Here is a 24,347-nt window from a genome sequence, read left to right on the forward strand (position 1 = left end):
TATATATATATCCTTACTTCAGCATTTGAGAGTTAAAATGCATACACTGTAATCTTGCTGCTATAACATCACTAGCCATAACCATATGAGGTGAGTTTGTTCTTTCTCTTAGGCTCAATTTTCTCACCATCTGGTGTGTCTAGGATGAGCTGCTTTATGGAAATTTTGTGAGGAGCAGGATAAAGCATGTAAAACAGGCAGCACAATGTCTGATGTAGTTGGTGCAGGAATGATTTTGATGATGATGATAATGTTACCTACTATTGTTTTTCTGTTACCAGAATGTTAAAATAAGACAACCGGCAGTGGCTGAAACAGAGAAGTGAGATACCAACTTTTCAATGGTAACAACACAATTTTATCTACCAACTTCTCTTCTAAGATCACTTAAAACTTGGACTCCATTTTTGAGAGGTTTGGTTTGTGCAATAGTATCAATAGATGATTTGCAAAGGGACACCAATCACAGTAACTGTAGAAGCCTCCTGAAACCTGAAGAACCAGGCTATATGAGATTTTGACAAAGTAGAAGAGGATGAAATAGGTTTACAATTCACATACCACCCCAACACACATATGTCCAATATATTATAATATGTATTATATAATATTTGACAATCACATTAATTGTTTTTCATTGTGTACTTACTATGGACCAGGCACTACACTAAAAATTTATGTGCATAATTGCAATTAATCCTTAAAACAACTATTTGTTTTTGTTGTTTTGTTGGTTGTGACCAATTCATTGTGACCCCCATGGACTGCAGCCTGCCAGGCTCCTCTGCTCATGGGATTTCCCAGGCAAGAAAACTGGAGTGAGTTGCCATTTCCTACTCAGGGGATCTTCCTGACCCTGGGACTGAACCTGCATCTCCTGCTTGGCTGGCAGATTCTTTACCACTAAGCTATGAGATTGTTATTATTACCATAATTTTAGAGATGAAGAAAATGAGGACAGGAGGCATCAAGTAAAATTCCTGTCTCAACATCATTAATATGAGGAGGTGCTATTGGAACCCAGTTAACCTGACTTGGAGCACTTCATCATCATTACTACACAGTGTCTTTTAAAGGTGCTTATTCTGTTCATCAGAGAAGGCAATGGCACCCCACTCCAGTACTCTTGCCTGGAAAATCCCATGGACGGAGGAGCCTGGTAGGCTGCAGTCCATGGGGTCACTAGGAGTCGGACACGACTGAGCGACTTCACTTTCACTTTTCACTTTCATGCATTGGAGAAGGAAATGGCAACCCACTGCAATGTTCTTGCCTGGAGAATCCCAGGGACGGGGGAGCCTGGTGGGCTTCTGTCTATGGGGTCACACAGAGTCTGACATGACTGAAGCGACTTAGCAGCAGCAGCAGCATTCTATTCATATCTGTGTATAAAATCTAACTCTTCTGTCCCTTATCATCTGTCTTTCTTGAACAATTTATTTAAATTCTGAGCCTTAGTTTTCTCAACTGTAGAATGAGGATGCGGAGAAGGCAATGGCACCCCACTCCAGTGTTCTTGCCTGGAGAATCCCAGGGACGGGGGAGCCTAGTGGGCTTCTGTCTCTGGGGTCGCACAGAGTCGGACATGACTGAAGCGACTTAGCATTAGCATTAGCATTAGAATGAGCATGATAATACCCACTTTAAAGAGAGATTATCCAATGAAGTCTTGTTCATAAAAGCACCTAACTTAGTGGTTTGTATTTAGCATACATGACAGCAAAATTTTCTAAACTGGGATATGCTAATTGAATAGTTTCTCCTCATTAATGTAGATTGTTAGAAAACTGTGTTATAAAAATGAAACAAAACAACCCGTGGTTATGTAACCAAAGATGACTTCCTTGTTGAGCCCATGGTACCTGTGGTAGAGTCATAATAATGGGAAAATTTAATGGATACAGAGAACTTCCTATATATAAAGCATTGCTTTAAGTGCTTTTATATATATATATATATATATATGTGTGTGTGTGTGTGTGTGTGTGTATAATTTAATTATTTTACCAATATAGCCAATAAGAACCCAGTTAACAGAGATATTGAATAACTCAAACTTGGGTTGTCACACTCAGTTCTCACTTCTAACCATTGTACATCTGTCCTCAGAGTCCTTGTGGGAAAAGCATCTGTCACATCTGATAGTCTTTCTGTCTACTCCAGTGAAGGCCCAGTTCAGCACTCAGTTCAAGACTGACTGCTAACCAGGTATCTATAAGCTATTTGATGTCTTCACTTTTATAATCAGTGGAGAATACACATATACACAAAAAGATTTATATGTATTTTGAGTGTATATATAAGCTGATGGAGATTTTAATATTTATATATGTATATCGAAATGACATTATATAAATGTCATTTATATAATATGTCATATATATAAATATGATGAGCATTATATATAGAAGGATTTGTTGTTGCTGCTGTTGTCTAGTTGCTAAGTCATGTCTGACTCTTTGTGACTCAGTGGACTGTAGCCCACCAAGCTGCTCTGTCCATGGAATATCCCAGACAAGAATACTGGAGTTACCATGCCATGCCCTCCTCCAGGGAATCTTCTCAACCCAAGGATCAAACCCATGTTTCTTATGTCTTCTGCATTGACAGGCAGGTTCTTTATGACTAGTGTCACATGGGAAGCTCAATCAGTTTCATAGGCCACTTAAAAAAATTATTCAGCTTCTATATTCTTCTTTTGGATAATACCTAATAGTGTCTTACTCTCTGATGGAAATACGAGACAAACTTATATTGCTCAGTTTTGAGCATTGAAAACACTTGCTCTCTCCCCACAATTTTGCTATATATAAATTTTGATATATATATATATAATATATATGTAACAAATTTCCTACATCTTCTCTTCATTCTTCTTCTCTCTCTTCCCTTTTTCCCTAAAACACCTCATAAAAAAGGACAAGGAGCTATTCCTTTTTCCATCTACCACTATAAATTCTTCCTAAGGTTGAACAAGTGGGTGTTCAACCTCAGGTTCTTCCTGTAACATGTTATGTTCACAGATAGACAGGAAGTCACATTTCTAACCTACCTGTGAGAGAAAGCGTCTGTGTGCAGGGGTGAGCAGCGGAGATGGTTTAGACAGGACAGGGCCCTCAGCAGAGAGAAGATCCCAGAACAAAGACTGTGACACATAGACAAGTTGTAACTGAAGAGTTGCACCTTCTATTTAGTTTGAAATATTTCTATCATGTTCAATAAAAAGGATGGCAGAAATAGAAGCCCATGTATTGGGTTGGCCAGAAGGTTTGTTTGGGTTTTTCCTTACAATATTAGGCTTAGGGTTAAGGGAAAAACTAAATGAAACTTTTGGTCAATCCAATACTTTGTTAATTTATAAATATGCAACTAAGGGTCATTCTTTCCCTCCCAGGAAAGGAATGAGTCAGGCTAGCATGAGGGCTAGAGGCTTGGCGTGGAGGAAGGGCTCTGAACAGTGGCTGAGCTTCCTCGAGGAGACTGCCTCTTGCCTGGCTTGCTCTTTGGGGAATTATGAGGGCAGGTTTAATCCTGCCCATTCACTGCCTTCCCCACCAGTTCCAAATGGAACCGGGCTACATCTCTGACCTCCTCTCTTCCCAGATTCACATTCTCCACTAGCCTTCTTTTTCAAAACTTTGTGTGCAGGAGGCCCTGGCTCACAGATAAGAGCTTTGCCCATACTATTACCTCTACTTACAGCTTTCTTCCCATCCCACTTCACCTGAGGAAATTACTCATTCTTCTGATTTCAGCTTAAGCCTGACTTCCTCAGAACAGCCTTTCTAGTTTTTCCCAGTTCTCCCAAAGCCCTTCAGGTTAGGCTCATGGCACTTTTGCATCTCTCATGTGGCCACTGTCAAAGATACAAATTTGCACTTTCAGACTCTATTTAATCCACTATCTCCTATGCTAGTCTTTGCATCCTTGAAGAAGAAAGATCATTTATACTCAGCATTACCTATACATCCATAGTACCTAAAAGAATATCCAACACAGGGTTATTAAAAACAAATTGATTGAATTAATACTCAATTCAGTTCAGTTAACTCACACGTGTCAAACTCTCTGCGACCCCATGAATCGCATCACACCAGGCCGCCATGTCCATCACCAACTCCTGGAGTTAACCCAAACTCATGTCCATCGAGTCAGTGATGCCATCCAGCCATCTCATCCTCTGACGTCACTTCTCCTCCTACTCCCAATACCTCCCAGCATCAGGGTCTTTTCCAATGAGCCAAGTCTTCGCATGAGGTGGCCAAGGCATTGGAGTTTCAGCCTCAGCATTGGAGTTTCAGCCTCAGCATCAGTCCTTCCAATGAACACCCAGGACTGGTCTCCTTTAAGATGGACTGGTTGGATCTTCTTGCAGTCCAAGGGACTCTCAAGAGTCTTCTCCAACACCACAATTCAAAAGCATCAGTTCTTTGGTGCTCAGCATTCTTCACAGTCCAACTCTCACATCCATACATAACCACTGGAAAAGCCATAGCCTTGACTACATGGACCTTTGTTGACAAGGTAATGTCTCTGCTTTTGAATATGCTGTCTAGGTTGGTCATAACTTTCCTTCCAAGGAGTAAGCATCTTTTAATTTCATGGCTGCAATCACCATCTGCAGTGATTTTGGAGCCCAGAAAAATAAAGTTTGACACTGTTTCCACTGATTCCCCATCTATTTCCCATGCCATGATCTTCGTTTTCTGAATGTTGAGCTTTAAGCCAACTTTTCCACTCTCCACTTTCACTTTCATAAAGAGATTCTTTAGTTCCTCTTCACTTTCTGCCATAAGGGTGGTGTCATCTGCATATCTGAGGTTATTGATATTTCTCACAGCAATCTTGATTCCACCTTGTGCTTCTTCCAGCCCAGTGTTTCTCATGATGTACTCTGTATATAAGTTAAATAAGCAGTGTGACAATATATAGCCTTGATGTACTCCTTTTCCTATTTGAAACCAATCTGTTGTTCCATGTCCAGTTCTAACTGTTGCTTCCTGATCTGCATATAAGTTTCTCAAGAGACTGGTCAGGTGGTCTGGTGTTCCCATCTCTTTCAGAATTTTCCACAGTTTATTGTGATCCACACAGTCAAAGGCTTTGGCATAGTCAATAAAGCAGAAATAGATGTTTTTCTGGAACTTTCTTGCTTTGTCAATGATCCAGTGGATGTTGGCAATTTGATCTCTAGTTCCTCTGCCTTTTCTAAAACCAGCTTGAACATCTGGAAGTTCACAGTTCATATATTGCTGAAGCCTGGCTTGGAGAATTTTGAGCATTACTTCACTAGAGTGTGAGATGAGTGCAATTGTGCGGTAGTTTGAGCATTCTTTGGCATTGCCTTTCTTTGGGATTGGAATGAAAACTGACCTTTTCCCATCCTGTGACCACTGCTGAGTTTTCCAAAAATGCTGGCATATTGAGTGCAGCACTTTCACAGCATTATCTTTCAGGATTTGAAATAGCTCAACTGGAATTCCATCCCCTCCAGTAGCTTTGTCCATAGTGATGCTTTCTAAGGCCCACTTGACTTCGCATTCCAGGATGTCTGGCTCTAGGTGATCACACCATTGTGATTATCTTGGTCGTGAAGATCTTTTTTGTACAGTTCTTCTGTATATTCTTGCCCCCTCTTCTTAATATCTTCTGCTTCTTTTAAGTCCATACCATTTCTGTCCTTTATCGAGCCCACCTTTGCATGAAGTATTCCCTTGGTATCTCTAATTTTCTTGAAGAGATCTCTAGTCTTTCCCATTCTGTTGTTTTCCTCTATTTCTTTGCATTGATTGCTGAGGAAGGCTTTCTTATCTCTTCTTGCTATTCTTTGGAACTCTGCATTCAAATGGGAATATCTTTCCTTTTCTCCTTTGCTTTTCATTTCTCTTGTTTTCACAGGTATTTGTAAGGCCTCCTCAAATAGCCAATCATTTTTTTGCACTTTTTCCATGGGGAAGGTCTTGATCCCTGTCTCCTGTACAATGTCACAAACCTCTGTGCATAGTTCATTGGGCACTCTGTCTATCAGATCTAGTCCCTTAAATCTATTTCTCACTTCCACTGTATAATCATAAGGGCTTTGATTTAGGTCATACCTGAATGGTCTAGTGGTTTTCCCTACTTTCTTCAATTTAAGTCTGAATTTGGCAATGAGGTGTTCATGATCTGAGCCACAGTCAGCTACTGGTCTTGTTTTTGCTGACTGTATAGAGCTTCTCCATCTTTGGCTGCAAAGAATATAATCAATCTGATTTCGGTGTTGACCATCTGGTGATGTCCATGTGTAGAGTCTTCTCTTGTGTTGTTGGAAGAGGATTTTTGCTATGACCATTGCGTCGTCTTGGCAAAACTCTATTAGCCTTTGCCCTGCTTCGTTCTGTACTCCAAGGCCAAATTTGCCTGTTACTCCAGGTGTTTCTTGACTTCTTACTTTTGTATTCCAGTCCCCTATAATGAAAAGGACATCTCTTTTGGGTGTTAGTTCTAAAAGGTCTTGTAGGTCTTCATAGAACCATTCAACTTCACCTTCTTCAGCATTACTGGTTGGGGCATAGGCTTGGATCACCATGGTATTGAGTGGTTTGCCTTTGAAATGAACAGAGGTCATTCTGTCATTTTTGAGATTGGATCCAAGTGCTGCATTTTGGACTCTTTTGTTGACCATGATGACTACTCCATTTCTCCTAAGGGATTCCTGCCCACAATAGTAGATATAATGGTCATCTGAGTTAAATTCACCCATTCCAGTCCATTTTAGTTCACTGATTCCTAGAATGTTGATGTTCACTCTTGCCATCTCCTGTTTGGCAACTTCCAATTTGCCTTGATTCATGGACCTAACATTCCAGGTCCCTATGCAATATTGCTCTTACAGCATTGGATCTTGCTTCTATCACTAGTCACATCCACAACTGGGTATTGTTTTTGCTTTGGCTCCATCCCTTCATTCTTTCTCCAGTTATTTCTCCACTGATTTCCTATAGCATATTGAACACTTACCGACCTAGGGAGTTCCTCTTTCAGTATCCTATTATTTTGCCTTTTCATACCATTCATGGGGTTCTCAAAGCAAGAATACTGAATTGGTTTGCCATTTTCATTGAGTTAGACAAGGCTGTGGTCCATGTGATCAGATTGGCTAGTTTTCTGTGATTATGGTTTCAGTGTGTCTGCCCTCTGATGCCCTCTCACAACACCTAGTATCTTACTTGGGTTTCTCTTACCTTGGAGTGTGGTATCTCTTCACGGTTGCTCCAGCAAAGTGCAGCCACTGCTCCTTACCTTGGACGAGGTCACCCCTCCTGACCTTGAACATGGAGTAGCTCCTCTTGGCCCTCCGCGCAGCCACCACGCCTTGAATGTAGGGTTGCTCCTCTCGGCCGCCGCCCCTGACCTCGGACATGGGGTAGCTCCTCTCATCCCAATATTCAATTAGTTGACATCAATATTTAGTTACTCTCTGCCATTACCTGGCATGCTCATACTTTCCTGCACCAGGTATTTCTTTCTCCCTGTTTTCTTTTTCTCCTCCCGTAAAGAAATTTTCAGAAGTCTATTTTGTGTGTGTTTAATATTGAAGCCTATAAATTATATATCTTAATATAATAATAATAGCTAAATTTTATATTGTGGTTACCTAGTCCCAGGCATCCTTCAAAGTATTTTACATACATTCATTCATTTACTACTCATAACAACCCTATGTGGTAGGTTCTATCACCTCATTTCATTGACTATAGGGCACATTGATTGTAAAGCACATTATAATTATTTTTGTCAGTTGAACTCTGAAATATCATCTCTCTCTTACAAATGAGAATTTCAAAATAATGGGAGGTTTAGCTTTTGAACTATATTGGAGAAGACTCTTGAGAGTCCCCTGGACAGTAAGGAGATCCAACTAGTTCATCTTAAAGGAGACCAGTCCTGAGTATTCATTGGAAGAACTGATGCTGAAGCTGAAACTCCAATACTTTGGCCACCTTTTGTGAAGAAATGACTCTTTTGAAAAGACCTTGAAGCTGGGAAGGATTGAAGGTGGGAGGAGAAGGGGACGACAGAGGATAAGATGGTTGGATGGCATCACCAACTCAATGGACATGAGTTTGAGTGGGTTCTGGGAGTTGGTGATGGACAGGGAAGCCAGGAGTGCTGCAGTCCATGGGGCTTCAAAGAGCTGGACATGACTGAGCGACTGAACTGAGAGGTTTAGCAAATTGCTCAAGAAAGGCTGGTGCTAAAAATGATGGGGCCAGGATGCAGACTGGGCAAGTTATTGCCAATGGCCATGCTTTTGAACATGGTGCCATCTTGCTACATGATGAGTCACATATCTGGTCTGTTTCTGTATTTCTCAAATCACAAACAGCTTTCCCAGTAGATCTCAAAAGAAGTCATAGGATAAACATGATGCCACCTACTTGACTATCAGTATTTGACAGGAAAGGATTACATTGCCTTTCTACTATTAAAATAAACGAGGGTATATTAAATAGTAGAATGCAAGATGTATTCATGTTTTAGATAGAACTTAAGACTTATTCTTGCTTATGTTTGATGTTTTATACTTTATTTTGAAAATATTGTTTTAATTCTTAATCCTATCATTTAACCCAGACACTTGTCTATATCACACAGGATTATTACAACTGATTTTTCCCACTCGCTTTCCTCACTCTGAATACCCTACCAACTCTATGTCTCATTGTCTAACTAGTCATCTTATAGCTCTGTTTGAATTAGAGAACTTATTTGCTAGGAGTTATTAGTATTATTCCCATTTACAAGTGAAACCACAATCTCCTATTAAAACATCTATTAAGGTTCTCCTTTAGTCCTGAAACTTGCATTGCTTTCTTTTACCTTGGGTGAGATTTCCACAAGCTTCATGTTTATTTCCCTTCCTCTGCTATTCAATGAACCTGATGAGTTCACGTCTTGATTCCAAAATATTCATGATTCTTTTTATCACCCATAGCATATAACAGTCTCTCAAGAAACACTTTCAACTGTTGAATAAACAAATGAGTGAAAAACAGCCATGGCTTTTCCTCATCAGTGATTTTCATTTATCTAAGGCAGCAGTGATGGTTTCGGAAGAGTGACAGGGAGAACTAGGAGTTTTCAAATCCTGTCCCTGACACTAGTCTCTGTCTCTGTAAACTTGAGGATTATTGAACTCTCAGAATTTCAGATGAGATAGTTCAGAGAGGACCCACATTACAGATCAGTTCTGGATGGATTCATTTGAGATAAACTCATTCATGAGTTTTCTCATTCTTTACCAAAATATCAGCTCAGCTATTCCTATGCCAATCACCATGCTAGTGTAGGAGAAACAGAAATAAGCACAACATCATCGTTGCTCCCAAGAGTAGGGTGTATAACAGAGCTAAAGACTGCAAACGTTTCTCTGGTATTGGGGCCTAGTACACCATGTGCATCTTCTTCCAAATTTAGCCCTCAGAGCAATAAACCTCAGAGCAACTGCTGCCTGAGGGATGGGCCTGGTGAATAGGGGATGCTGGGATGCTATAAGCCTTTAACAGAAGGATGGAGACATTCCAGAATCAAGCTGTGGATTTCCAGTGCTCTCGCAGAGCCTTCCTCTAAAGTCAAATAAAAAGAAACAATAACAACAAACCCATCAGTTCTCCTCCCACACCTATGCTGAATCAGTGCCCACAGAGGGCACCCCACCCAGTGAGGGGTTTAGGTCTGTGTTCCGGGGACTGCTCACTTGTGGCCCTTGGAGTTTGTCCTTTCTGTGTTACAAAAGGTGACAATGTAGACTTAATCAGCACACCTAACATTCTGTCACCACCGCCAACTAGAAGGGGTAGTGAGAAGACAGGAAAGCAGCAACGACGAGGGGATTTCTTTCATCTGTGGCATTCGGAATGGCAGATTCTTGCTTCCAGGATCCTGGGGATGAAGGGTAACCTCCTATAAACCTGAGTGTGATCCACTCTCCCTTTACCATCACTCTGGGCTTTGAACATTCCCCATTGATTCTATAACAACTCCTTTTTCTGGGCCCGCATCTCATGAATCTCTTCCTTTCCAAAAATAGGAGACTGAGACACTGTAGGGAGCCTGTTACTTGACAACAAGGTACAGCAGCTCTTCCCTTACCAGCCACAGGATATTGGACATGTGGTGTCTGGAAGTTACATCTGTGAGTTACTGCTCCTGGATGGAATGCTTAATGGTGTTGCCCAGGAAATGTCAGGACATCAGCTCAGACTCCAGGCAGAAACGACTCTTCTTGCCAAGAGTGCTTTTAGTACCACTTCCACCCCCAGAGCCAGCATGACAACAGATCAAGGTGGAGAGAATGCTGCTGCCAGAGCAAATCTGGGCTCCTGGGGAAGAGTGACACAGGGAGACTGACTTGGGAAGACAATCCCACACAGCCTTTCATTAAAAGGAGGTGGCTGGCATTTACCAGAACTGAGTGAGGGGAGGCATAGTTTTTCATAGGAATCAAGTGATAAAAATTTCAGACTGTGTTTTAAGAAGGTACAGAAGCAGACTGAGACCTACCAAGAAGCACCTCAAGCAGTGGGAGTCATGAAGGGAGAAAATCATGTCCTAGAATGGACAACAACAGTGTGTAAATGCTGGAAGAGGATCCAGAGACTCTTGCCATGGGATTCACACTGATGAGCGATTATCACCAGCATAGAGGTGAGGAAGCTAAGATGGATAATCCAAATCTATTAATATTCAAATGCAGAAGTGTTGCTAGAGACAATTGTATTCCATAGAAGTATGTATTCAGACAGTCTCCGAAAAATTGGTTCTTTCCATCAAGTCCTAAGTTTAGAGAACAGTTTCTCAGCTACATAGACATTCATTATTCAAGTCAAAGGCCTAATGTCCATACTGAAACAAACAAAAAATGTGCCATTTAAACCAAAAGTTTAATTCTACTACATATTGTCTACATCACTTGTGTTCAACTGGTAGTTTGTAGTAGAAATCCTCCCAAATTGTAGTCTATGTAACTGAAGGAGAGTAGGAATGAAGGTCATACCTTGACTACTGGTTAGATTACTCAGTAATTTTGTCCCACTCATAACATAAACCACGAAAGACAAACGCCAAATGCATAAACAATACTTTTCATTTTTATTGCTTTAACATATGTAGTTCCAGTTAAGCAAATTATTAATAAACTACACTGACATGAGTTAAATAATGTTTCAAATAATACTGCATAATTTCAAAACAAACCCAGTGTTACACGTGTGAAATAATTGAAATGCAATGAAAAAAAAAAATTAGTTTGATTCAGTTAAGCACAAAAGACATGCAGAATCTCAAACAAGGAATATTTGGGCTTCTATGTCAATGTCATGAGGGTATTAAAGAGCTTTATCTATTCCTGGATAAATAATTCATTTTTATTGACGGATGAAACTGACCTCAAAGATAAATAATGACAGCTCCACAAACACTTTTGCCAAAGTTTACCCATGGCCAAACCATAAAACTTCTTCAAGTTGGTTGTTACTACAGTAGATGGTTCACTCAGCGCCATTCTGCCTTCTGCATAGCAGAGTGAGGTATGGAAGCAAAGTAGTTTGAAACCCTTCAAATTCCATTAAAATTTAGTTCTCAAGATATTGCTATGATAAAGATGACTATTATCAACTCCTTGCTTTTATTTCATCTCAGAGTGTCTTAATTTAAATCTGCCTTCATCCTGACTTACCATGTACACATGACCTTCAGAAATGTCACTATGTTTAAACTATCACATTTGTTGTCTATAAAAGTACATACAGTAAAGTAAGTGACTGTTTTTGTCATTGTTGTGTTTGTTTAATTGTTGCCAGGTTGCTATGGAACTAAAAATAAAATAAAAATGGAAAGCAGAGGCATCTGGAAATCTTTCACTGGAAGTTTTAATTTCTACTTAATCACCCAACAACTTGCCCAAGAAAATCTTGCTTTAGAGTCCCAACTATTAAGTACTAAATTGGGCATAACATATGTCTACTTCTGTTTTCAGGGATGTATTATTCATGGACATCAAAGAAAAATCTTTATGCTGTCATTCAGGTCCAGTGAAATTTTCTTTGGAGGAATTTTACTGCACAAGGTCAGCTTTCAAAATCAGAAGCATGGCTTAACTCTCAAAAGCAGTTGCTGAAATTCTCATATTTATATCTCATTGTATACTAGCAGACAAGAATAGAGGGCTATAATGGTATAAGATTTAGCAAGAAATGGAATACTATCTCTATAATATTTTCAAAATTAATTTTATGTTTAAAGCCTCAAGAAGACAAGTTCTCATTAACTGAGAGCATGAACTAAACTCCTAGACTTTCTCCTTTGTTTCATGAATAAACATTCCAATCCAAATTTGATCTTAGAAACCCAGACCAAAGAAACTTGTCAGTCTCAGCTAGACTATCAGTGAATATCACAGAGAGCTTCAGATAATTCATGAAGATTGGAAACTGCTGTGACATGTTGAGGACTGGCCTGCTGCTGCTAAATCACTTCAGTTGTGTCCGACTCTGTGCGACCCCATAGATGGAAGCCCACCAGGCTCCCCCGTCCCTGGGATTCTCCAGGCAAGAACACTGGAGTGGATTGCCATTTCCTTCTCCAATGCATGAAAGTGAAAAGTGAAAGTGAAGTCACTCAGTCGTGTCCGACCCTCAGTGACCCCATGGACTGCAGCCTTCCAGGCTCCTCTGTCCATGGGATTTTCCAGGCAAGAGTACTGGAGTGGGGTGCCATTGCCTTCTCCAGAGGACTGGCCTAGGACTACATAATACATGGTTGTCTGAATAGAAAAAAAGTATATATACCTTCAGGTTTTGAACTATTGATGTAATTATTAAAAGGGGGTTTTAGAATGTTTAGAGATGCTACATATTTTAAGACCAAATACTCAGAACAAACAAATAAGCATTCTTCTTGAAGATGTAAAGGAAAGAAAACTTTAGAATTAAAAAATACCTCATTTGGAATGAAAACAGAGGACATAAGCAGAATTAGTATTCTGCTAGTACTTTTAGCATTTTAGCTAGCCATTTAGATGGCTGCTGTAATATATGTCCTACATTGAAAAGATGTTTAGAGATGGTTGTTAGAAATCTGAGTCTCTTTTAAAAGAACTCTGGAGCTTCCTTTTATGACAGTTGGGAACAGGTACCATCATTCTGAGGTACCAGGTACTCAAAAGCGAAGACCCCAAATAAATACATTCACACTTAAAGGAAACATTTCTGACTCCACTTTAAGAAAAACCAGGAAGTCAAGTACCCCAGGCCTGAGAAGGGGAGGTATAGCAAGCAACAGGGGCAAGAGGGAGAGTCTAGCCTTCAGTTGTCTCTAGGAATAAGGACCATGTAAAGTTAAAGAACTCAATTTGCTTACAGTCAGGTACATATTGTATTCATTTTGTTACCTCTATAAAGAAGGAAACATACATTTCCTATGGTTCAGTCAGTTTGGAATTCAAGGAACCTTTACCTTATTTCAGTAATCCTTGGCCAGTCCTCCCATGGGATCTATAACTTTAAACACATAAATACATATTAGCAATAAAGAAGGAAAGAAATGGTGTCTATAAATGTTTGTTACCAATTGATGCTAAAGATGGGTTTTAAACATACATCTCCATGGAAGATTTCACCTCTATGGAAATGAAGGTAATTTGGTGTTTTAATTTGATTTCAGATCACATAGATGAAATATTCATTCCTTATATACCTGATAGTCTTTATTCAGTTATTAGAGGTGATAATATTCAATTAATTACTTATATACTTATCAATGATGTAGGAGTGTGTGTGTATGTATGTATGTATGTGTGTATGTGTGTGTGTGTGCACAAAGTTTTGATCCTTTTGTTCTTACATAGGAACTCAGCGAGCATTTGAAATGTGTATCTCATTTTCACCTGAAAAATCTCATCTCATTTTCGAGGAAATCTGCTGTGATGGCTAAAAGTTCAGACTCCACATTGCAAACAAATTTTAAAGCCAATGAGTTTTGTAGAAAGATCCATATCCTTACTTTCTTTATCCAAGGAATAGAACTGATAATGTTTATCACATAGGGTTATTTAAAAAAAATTAAGTAAGGTAATAGCATTTACCACAGACTTAGCTCATGGCAAGAATCACTGTTTTGTTATCTGATGTATCCTAAGAACCTAGGGCAGTGTTTGGAATATCAACATTGCTTGACAAATATTAAATATATAATATCTTGATTCACTTTGATACTGGGAAGAATTTCACCCATCATCAGCCTAGAAAATTGTCTGGATTTCTGCTTCCCATCTTGCAAACAATATCACTAAATGATCCTCAAAAGTTACACAATGTGTTCTCCTGCCCTGACATGACTTCATTCCAAACCACCAAAGACAAGTGCCCCGTCTTATCCTTAAAATCTTCCTCAGGAGGAGGTTGCCAAATCTTCACAGAACTCTTCCTCTCTCCGGTATAAAAGTTCACAGCTTCAGCAACTACCTTTCTTATTCCCTTCTCCACCTCTGTCATTTACCTACTTTCTCTTAACTGTTCTGTACTTACTGATTTTTTTCCTCCAACTTGTTCATTTTGAAGATCAGTCCTTGCGTTTTGTTCTCATAAACCAGTGGGAGTTTTTGGATGCTAGAAGCCAGCCTATGACCATGAACATCTCATCCCACAAGCTACATAAAGGCCAGATCAAACCATCTATCATCTGAAGGTGAGATTGGGTTCCCTTTAGAAGTGGTTCTCTCAATTAGTATTATCTTCTTTAACAATGTTCAAGAACAGGTCCTCTCTATCTTGGTGGGGGAAAAAATTCACATGTAAAATGATGAACATAGGAAATTATTCTTTTGCTTTAATAGAAAATGTTTCTTGTTCATGTTAGTTAAAATGGCAAAAAATGCATTTAAAATGTTAATTCTTCTCTCTCATTTTTAGATATCTAGGATAGTATTAACACCTTGATTAGGACATCTGGTTTTAATAACATCCATATTTTTTTTATTCTCATAGACCCAAAGAACCAAAATGAAAACTTTAAACTACTTTGTGTGTAGACTTTTCTGTCATTAGGCCTGACTTGTTTATTTGGTAGTAAAACAATGCAAAATACTAATAATACAGATATTCTAATGGTATGGGAAGAGGGTTATGAAAAAAAAATGCTATAGGGTTTTTGTCTGATTAAGTGTTGCTTTCTGGCATGTGATGTATAAATGAAAAATTATATATAAATATACATTTCCCAGGTTGCACATTTTTGTCAACTTAAAAAGAATTATTAAAATAATACGCAAGTTATTTTCTTTTAACTGGATGCCCCTAAATTTTCTGACCAAGTCAAATAAAAATATTTCTGACTTTCCAAACAGAAAAATGGTTGTTTGCTACCTAAATATGCAATAGACAGACAATCTTAACAAAAGGCAGGCTGACAAAAGAAAATACGGATTTCATTCAATTTGATATTCTGGTGCTTGCTTTGCTGACCTAGAAAATTACAGTGACAGTGAAACAGTTCTGCAGTGAGTTCACTAGAGAAGGCTAAATATGACCAGGAAAAGTCTCCATCTCATTCTACTCATTCTACCACTATAAAAAATTGTGTATCCATGGGAACCACAATCCCTAGCAGGGAAGTGTGGATTTGACACCAAAAAAGGTAAGCATGTTTTCTGGAATAGGAAAAAAAAAAAAGATAATGCCATTGGGATTTTAAGTTAATAATTTTAACTAGAATGCTATTAATCAATTGATATATGGGATGGACTCCTAAAAAGTGATAAGGGATTTTGGAGCACGGACTAAGAGGAAAGCACATTATTTGGGAGTAATTGACTGGGATGAGCATGCCTGACTGTCTTCTGGTAGCAAACTGTTAGCAGTTAATAGGAAGCTACAAGCTCAAGGATGATGAGATACAAAGACCACCCTTAAAGTAAAGGTGTAGGAAGCTATTGGAAATACCTCTACTGTTAGATGTTAGTCTTTTCAGGTGCTCATTAAAATTTGAGGAGCACTAATTATTAGATTTGAGGCCCAAATTGGGTACTTAACTGTGTGTTCCCAATTTAGTCTTGTTTTAATGTGACTTGAAGACTGACCTCCTTTGAAGCTGTTAAGTGTGCAACAATGTCAGCCTGATAAAGCAGACCTTTCTGTTTTAGTTGTGGGGGTACTTACCCTTCATACAGAAGAAATTTTATGGGGGAACATATATGTTAACATTGATAAATTAAGAGATTTGCAAAGACCAGAGGCAATTTTAAGAATGTTGCATTTTTAAGAATATTGCATCTAATATATTCACAGTTTTTATTCACGTCATAAGACAAGTACAAAGGGATTAACAAATTTCCTTAGAAATTTAGTGTTTGAATTTTTTCTAGATTCATTTATTGAGTCTATTAGAAAGTAAGAAATATTTTAATTTATTAATTTCCACTTGTGATAAGTATACTGGAAAGATTTATATTTATCATCTTTCCAATTTGAGGAAAACCTTCCAGTTTTTCAACTAAAACTGGATTATGATTTCACAGACCTTTGCTACCTTCTGATTTCAGTTCAACGTTTGCCAGTGATGCTGGTGGCTAACCAGGTTGGAACTGTCATTCTAGGTGATATATTCCCTCTCCTCCCTCTCAAAGATTTTTTTCCTACATAAATTGATTTCACCAAAGGATAAAAGGTGAGTTTTGATTAGCAAGATAAAGCAAAGGTATCATTAGAAGAAGCACAAATCTCTGTGATGTGATTTTAAAAGGTGCATAGATGGGCAATCACCATCATTAGGAAATTTCAGTCATTCCCCTACAGAAGAGAACTCAGTTATAAATATATACACCATCTTCATACGTACTGATTAGATTCATTTAACTATGTTTTATAATGCGAGGATTTGTTAATATATTTGCTGCTAATTTTGCTTACAAGTATTATACTATTAGCAGGCTTGAATTGAATTAGACTGTGAGATGCTGCACACTGCGGGAATTGAGTCAGGTGGACAGATGTCTTTCTCAGCTCTGCTCATCTTGTTCTTATAGCATCTTTGATTACTGCAACAGGCATTACTCTTGGGACATTCTCCAAGGTAATTTTTTTATTATTATTATTACGTTTTCCTTAATTATAGTTGTTTGCTTTAAGCTAAGCTGGCAACCATCTGTTTTGAAGAGGGGGAATTTTTCACATCCCATTTTGGGTAGAGAGTCATTTTTTAAAGATAGATACAGAGATTATTTGATAATCATATAATTTCAAGTTGTTTATGTTGTTTTGGCATCCAGTGCTACATCCTAAACTCAAATCTGTGGGAGGCTGTGTAGAAGCAGACAGACACTAGATTTTCCAAATGAGACTCATTATTCTTGAGTGTGTGGCTTAGAGGCTAAGATGTACTAGTTTGATAATTTTTAAATAAATTATTTTCTCACTTCTACCTGAGAGAGTGTGATAGATGTAACTCTTGTAACGTCCTCTTAGAACAGAAAATGATGGGAACATTTCAACAAAGAAATCCCCTGTTTTGCCCCACTTAGGCTAGCTAGTTTTGGAAAACAATTATTTGGATTCTCTGATTCCTTTATGCACTGCTTTTTCATTTAGGGAGTAGACTCTGTTCAGAATAATTATTGTGGGCCAGTGCATACTCAGTTTTACCTATTCATACTGTGCATACTGGTCCACAGGGAGAAGTTTATAGCTTTTGCTCTTAGAAAGTTTACTTACTTAGCCCAGGAAACCAGGCATTGTGGAAGAAAAATATAATACATTACAATGAAAAGTTTGCATTTTTTCTCATAATTTATAATGACCGATTAAATCTGTTCCCCATACCATTTGCTCAATAGCATACACATCACACTCTCAACTTTTATGCATCCTTATGTTTCACACATTCTTTTACCCAAACTAGTCCTCCTATCATCACCTGAAGTTGTATGTTTAAACTTTACCTTGTCAAACTATGATGACATGGTTGTTGAAAAAAGTCATCAATGGCGATTTATTACAAAGTGAAGTCATAATTTTGGTATAATTTTGATAGAGTAGAATAGGAAATGCATGTTTGAAATCCTGTGAATGGGAACTCTATGCATGAAAAAAAGTGAAACTGAAAGTTGACTCCTCCAAAGAGAGATAGGACTAGAGAGAGAGAAGCATTGCACTAGTCTCTGAAACTGTTATAACATCCATTATGAACTCAACTAGGAATGAGCAATGATGGTAGTTAAAAGTGACCTGAATGACTTTTATTTTAAAAAATGTTATCAAAATCACTCCAGCTTCATTACCTTTAACTCTACTTCATAGTTCAGTGGTACAATTTGCTCATATTTTTTGAGTTATATTTTACTCAATGCCAAAAGGTTTCTCAAATTGGTCTTTTCCTGTTAATTATACTTGCAAGCTGATACAAATAAAGTTTTAGAGTCATGCAGAACTCTTTGCACTTCTTGTATCGTAATTCACTTGGGGATAGAGTTAGATGCCCATATCCCCAGTGGAGGATAACTCTTACTCCATATATTAATATGTATTCTGGTGAACCTTCTTAAACCCAAAACCCAATGTGCACAACTGTTGAACACAATGGAACTCTGAAACACCCACATTTGTGACATGAAAACTCATAACTTTTATAATGTTAATTGTTTCATAAATAATCAAGACAGACATTGAAAATCCAGAAGTAGCTTGACTGCTCTCATACCTGGTTAGTTTCTGATGGATATTAGCCCAATCATTTGACAGTAGTTTCAAATATCTAGAGACTGATTTCTTTTTTACCCCTGTTGAAGGAATTACACGTCTACCAGGTTAGATGAGATAAATGACATATGTGGAGATTAAATTGAAAGTATTTTTATGAAATCTTTTGTTTGCATTGAAAACCAAGTCAAGAGCTCATGTCAATGTTTTAATTCAAAGGGTGAATTTAATCGAAAAGGGTGAGTATATTTAACCTATTACAGATGAACAGGACTCACTTGAGAAATGAATATAAGATACTCTGTGATGGGAAAGGCTGAATGACACCTGGAGATTTCATTCATTCAATAAGCATATGTTGGCCATACAGAAATGACAATGACAAGATCCCAAATATATGTTGCTCATGTGGGTTAGGGTTTCAATGTTTTACATCATTTGTGGGTTAAATTCTAAGTTAGTGAACTTACAGAACTAATCAAGTGTAAAAATAAAGGAGTGTGTTTAGCCAGGACTTTGTAATATACACACTAGAGTAGAACAGTGGTTTCAGTAGACTTGTCTTCCTCTGAATTCACTCATGACTTGCACTGGGTGGATTTTTTTCTTTGCTGAGCCTCGTCTGACAGCTGCATAAGTTTCCTCTGGTTTCTCTCTTTTAATCAAGGGCTTTTTTGCAGGAGCCTTCATTCTCCACATCACAACTGGGTGCCGGGGCCCAGTGGGACTCTGAATTCGGATGATCTTGGTTGAGGCAATGTAAGACATTTTCACTGTTTGCACTACAGCATTCATTAAATTTTTGGCTGCTTGGATCAGGGAGGTGACACTGTCCAACTGTAGAGGGGGAAAAAAGCTATTATTTGAGAACATAATCAGGAATTTAAAGAGATTTAATGTCACAGAAAATGAAATGTGTGACACTTGTTTTTAACCCCAGAAATGATAGTTATTTTATCTCAGAAATGAATGAGTTAATTCACATTTTATGTATCTATGTAAATTATCACATCAATCTATGTTAATCATTTAGTTATTGATCTGATGCATAAATAGATCCATATTCTATTTTCTAAGATGATATCTTAGGTTAATTTTTTTCCTGGTTTTCAGTGAACTCTATTCTATAGCTTCTATATCATATCATAAGGCCCAAATGGGTTACAGCTTTCTTTGTAATGGATCTCCATAATTCCAGGGTTAATGTTGACCCCTTGTATAAGAGATGACTATCTACAGTAAAAGCTCTATCATGTAAAAGTAACTTAGTAAGAACAACTGAAAAATCTTAGGGAATTCATAGTCTAAGATAAATAATATATACATACATGCATGTAAACCACTAATTTTTATGAATATTCATTTCACAAATAATTCCACCTAAAAGAGTCTTTTAAACACAGAATGATTAACCTATCATGCAGAGTATTAAAATAGATAAAACCAAGGCCTTACAGTCAAATCTGGTTTAAATTCCAGGACTGCCATTTAATTACATAAACTAATCATTTAACTATCTTCATTCTAGTTTTCTTGGATATTAAATAGGAAAGGAATGTTTATTAAAGTCAAAATAACATATATAAATAACCTTATAGAGTGACGGTCAGTTATTAAATATTTCCTTTGTTTCTTGTGAAGGTTGAGCAAATTGCTTAATCATATACTAACGAACATTCTAAAAGAAACCTTTCCCACATAACTCTATTTTGTAACTGTTTTGTTTCCTGGGTTGTTCACAAAAACAGTCTCTGGACAAAACTAGGTGATATTCCTAGAATCTTGCAAAATACTTTAGGGCTAGCCAAGCTGGTTCATTTTTATATAACTAATGCTTCTTCCATTATTTTCATTTGGCAGATTGTCACCCACAGCCGATTCACACTCTACTGTCACCTCTCTGTGATGTGTGCTGTCAGGGTTGAGGCTCAAACCCTGGCTCTGTAGATACTGAAATCCATCAGCAGCTGCCTGGCTTAAGTACCCTACCTTTGCAGTTCAGGGAGTCTCATCTCACATACAGAATAAATGAGTGAAGGAAAGTAGTAAGCTGAGGTTATGTGCCTGGGGCAGTGGTCTACTTGGCTGCTTTCCTGGGAGAAAATTTAATTAGCTCCATTATATGCTCAGTCTGAAATCCTTGAAAAGGTAACACCAAACAATATGTAATTTGAGAGACAGTGATACTTGGAAATTACACTCTAAGTCTTTTTACTTATTGAAGCCAGGAAGGTAAAATCTGTGCATGTGGCAGGAATGACATTTTTTATTAACGAAAATTAAACAAGATTTCATGAAGCACTCACACTTAAATGTTTTTCTGTATTTCATAAAACATTTAGAACTTCTGAATCTGTACACAACTTTAAATAAAAAACAACTAGACTTTGAATAGAATAACACACTTTGTTATTAAGGTTACTCTATGGACACATTGCCGGAGAAGGCAATGGCACCCCACTCCAGTACTCTTGCCTGGAAATCCCATGGACGGAGGAGACTGGTAGGCTGCAGTCCATGGGGTCGCTAAGAGTCGGACATCACTGAGCAACTTCACTTTCCCTTTTCACCTTCATATATTGGAGAAGGAAATAGCAACCCACTCCAGTGTTCTTGCCTGGAGAATCCCAGGGATGGGGAAGCCTAGTGGGCTGCTGTCTATGGGGTCGCACAGAGTCAGACATGATTGAAGCGACTTAGCAGCAGCAGCAGCATGGACACATTGCAGGCTAAAATCTGTTGTTTAATAATTAGCAATTTTCATTAAAGGCCTTCTGCAGCTAGTTAGATTCTGAAAGTCATTTTCAATCTCACCAAAAGAAAAAAAAAGTTTTTCTAAATGACAAATGAACGTGAATAGTAATGAGGGTCCTTGGTAATTTTCTCCCTCAAACATGAAACTCTTTGGTTTATTCCAAGGGCTCTGTGATATCATTAAATCTTCCATAGAAGAAGGTCCTAGTGACCTGCTATCATTCAAGATTTCACCAGGGGCTCTGGTCTTCCCACCCTAAAACTTATATTTTCTCCTTTTGACTCTGTAATCTTGTCATGTATAGATTGTGTTTATTTTATTTTATTTTAATTTTTCCATAGGAGTGGGTTTTATATATAAACCTATTCTTGAAGAATGGTGAAATTAAATTTGTGCCTTAAAATGTGGAAATCAACTTGTCTTCTTCCCTCACTGATTCAGCAAAGCTTTGTCTGTACCATTGTGATCTCTTATGCTGGCCTCTGACAATTTCTTTTATTTTAAAATCCTAAATGACTATAGTAGGATTTCTCCTCCAGCAGACTGAAAAAAAACACAGGACAAATTATCCCCCTAGGAGAGCACGAAGACTACTTTTACAGACAGATTAGGACAATTGCTGAAAGAATACTGTTATTTCATGAGGAAAGATCGTGAGACATTCTCTGAGGATTTTTGATGTCCAAGAGCTATGTGCATTAAGATGCCTGCCTTTCTACTATGAGTCAAATCACAGGGCACAGAGCAAGAGCACAGACCAGCCAAGCACACGGTAGGAAATTTTGTTTGAGACCCAAGCAGTGCCTCAGGCGTACTCATAGAGAATAACTGCACAACTTCATGTCTGCAAAAGAAAAAAAGTATTATAAGCCCTCTTACCAGGCTTACTTTAATGAAAAACCCTCCAAGGGAAGAATTCAAAAGAATTCTCTTCATGAAAACAAGGCATATTTGAGTAGGGTAATACATCACTTTGGGATTTCTGTGTTCAACTTAACAAAATTTTCTGAGTTTCACAATTGTACCTGTGCAAATGAGAATGTTATTTTACTTTAAAGGCCTGTGGAGTAAACCAATCAGACTATAAAGGTCAGGTCCAAAATTCTCTACCATTACAAATAACTTTCATCAACTGTAAAGACTTCTAGGCAAATGTAACCTGAAATGTGTGCCATAAAAGGAACTATTTTTCCTAATATCTGGTAACACTCTTCTCTGATCTAGATGAAGTGTTTTTGATCAAGGTATCAACTGAGAAACCACACAGCTTCTAAGGCCCTCAAACCTCCTACTGTTATATGTATTTGCATGCAAGTACATATAAACAGGTTCCTGTTGCCTTCTTTCCATAAAAGTGGGTGGGGTTAAAAAAATAAGTTATCAAAGAGGAGTTTGACCTACATTAAAAGCCTCTGATCTATATAAATAGACATACCTATATTCCAACCATAGTGAATAGGAACATAGCCACTCTTCCTATGGTAGTGACTTGTGCTTATTCTTACTACACTGGTCTGGGTTCAAAATAAATGAACTTAATTGACCTATTAATGTCACAATAAGATCCTCAATACTGTCTATGTCCAAAAGTAAACTGGACATAGTTCATAAATTGTGCCTATTATTTTTTTTTTTTGAGGATCTAGTTGAATAAAGAAATAGAGGAAAACAACAGAATGGGAAAGACTAGAGATCTCTTCAAGAAAATTAGAGATACCAAGGGAATATTTCATGCAAAGATGGGCTCGATAAAGGACAGAAATGGTATGGACCTAACAGAAACAGAAGATATTAAGAAGAGGTGGCAAGAATACACAGAAGAACTGTACAAAAAAGATCTTCACGACCAAGATAATCATGATGGTGTGATCACTCAGCTAGAGCCAGACATCGTGGAATGTGAAGTCAAGTGGGCCTTAGAAAGTATCACTCTGAAAAAAGCTAGTGGAGGTGATGGAATTCCAGTTGAGCTATTTCAAATCCTGAAAGATGATGCTGTGAAAGTGCTACACTCAATATGCCAGCATTTTTGGAAAACTCAGCAGTGGCCACAGGACTGGAAAAGGTCAGTTTTCATTCCGATCCCAAAAAAGGCAATGCCAAAAAATGCTCAAACTACTTCACAATTGCACTCATCACACACACTAGCAAAGTAATGTTCAAAATTCTCCAAGCCAGGCTTCAGCAATACGTGAACTTCCAGATGTTCAAACTGGTTTTAGAAAAGGCAGAGGAACCAGAGGCCAATATCTGCTGGATCATCAAAAAAGCAAGAGAGTTCCAGAAAAACATCTATTTCTGTCTTATTGACTATGCCAAAGCCTTTGACCTTGTGGATCACAATAAACTGTGGAAAATTCTGAAACAGATGGGAATACCAGACCACCTGACCTGCCTCTTGAGAAACCTATATGCAGATCAGGAAGCAACAGTTAGAACTGTATATGGAACAACAGACTGGTTCCAAACAGAAAAAGGAGTACCTCAAGGCTGCATACTGTCACCCTGCTTATTTAACTTATATGCAGAGTACATCATGAAAAACGCTGGGCTGGAGGAAGCACAAGCTGGAATCAAGATTGCCGGGAGAAATATCAATAACCTCAGATATGCAGATGACACCACCCTTATGGCAGAAAGTGAAGAGGAATAAAAATCCTCTTGATGAAAGTGAAAGTGGAGAGTGAAAAAGTTGGCTTAAAGCTCAACATTCAGAAAACGAAGATCATGGCATCATTCCCATCACTTCATGGGAAATAGATAGGCAAACAGTGGAAACAGTGTCAGACTTTATTTTTGGGGGCTCCAAAATCACTGCAGATGGTGATTGCAGCCATGAAATTAAAAGACGCTTACTCCTT

The 24,347-nt window shown here is 38.1% G+C and overlaps 1 protein-coding gene across 1 annotated transcript in view; it reads right to left on the reverse strand.

The window, feature by feature from the left end:
• Positions 1 to 16,396: 16,396 nt before the first annotated feature.
• The window catches only part of CTNNA3 (catenin (cadherin-associated protein), alpha 3), a 1,923,005-nt gene continuing 1,915,054 nt past the window's right edge, over positions 16,397 to 24,347 (reverse strand). Inside the window, exon 18 of the mRNA XM_010852148.1 lies at positions 16,397 to 19,568. Within this exon, the coding sequence (XP_010850450.1) occupies positions 19,281 to 19,568 (288 nt within the window). The 3' untranslated portion in view covers positions 16,397 to 19,280. The remainder of the gene's footprint in view (positions 19,569 to 24,347) is intronic.

The sequence above is a fragment of the Bison bison genome, unplaced genomic scaffold, assembly GCF_000754665.1.
Source record: "Bison bison bison isolate TAMUID 2011002044 unplaced genomic scaffold, Bison_UMD1.0 scf7180017864309, whole genome shotgun sequence".
Lineage (NCBI taxonomy): Eukaryota > Metazoa > Chordata > Mammalia > Artiodactyla > Bovidae > Bison > Bison bison.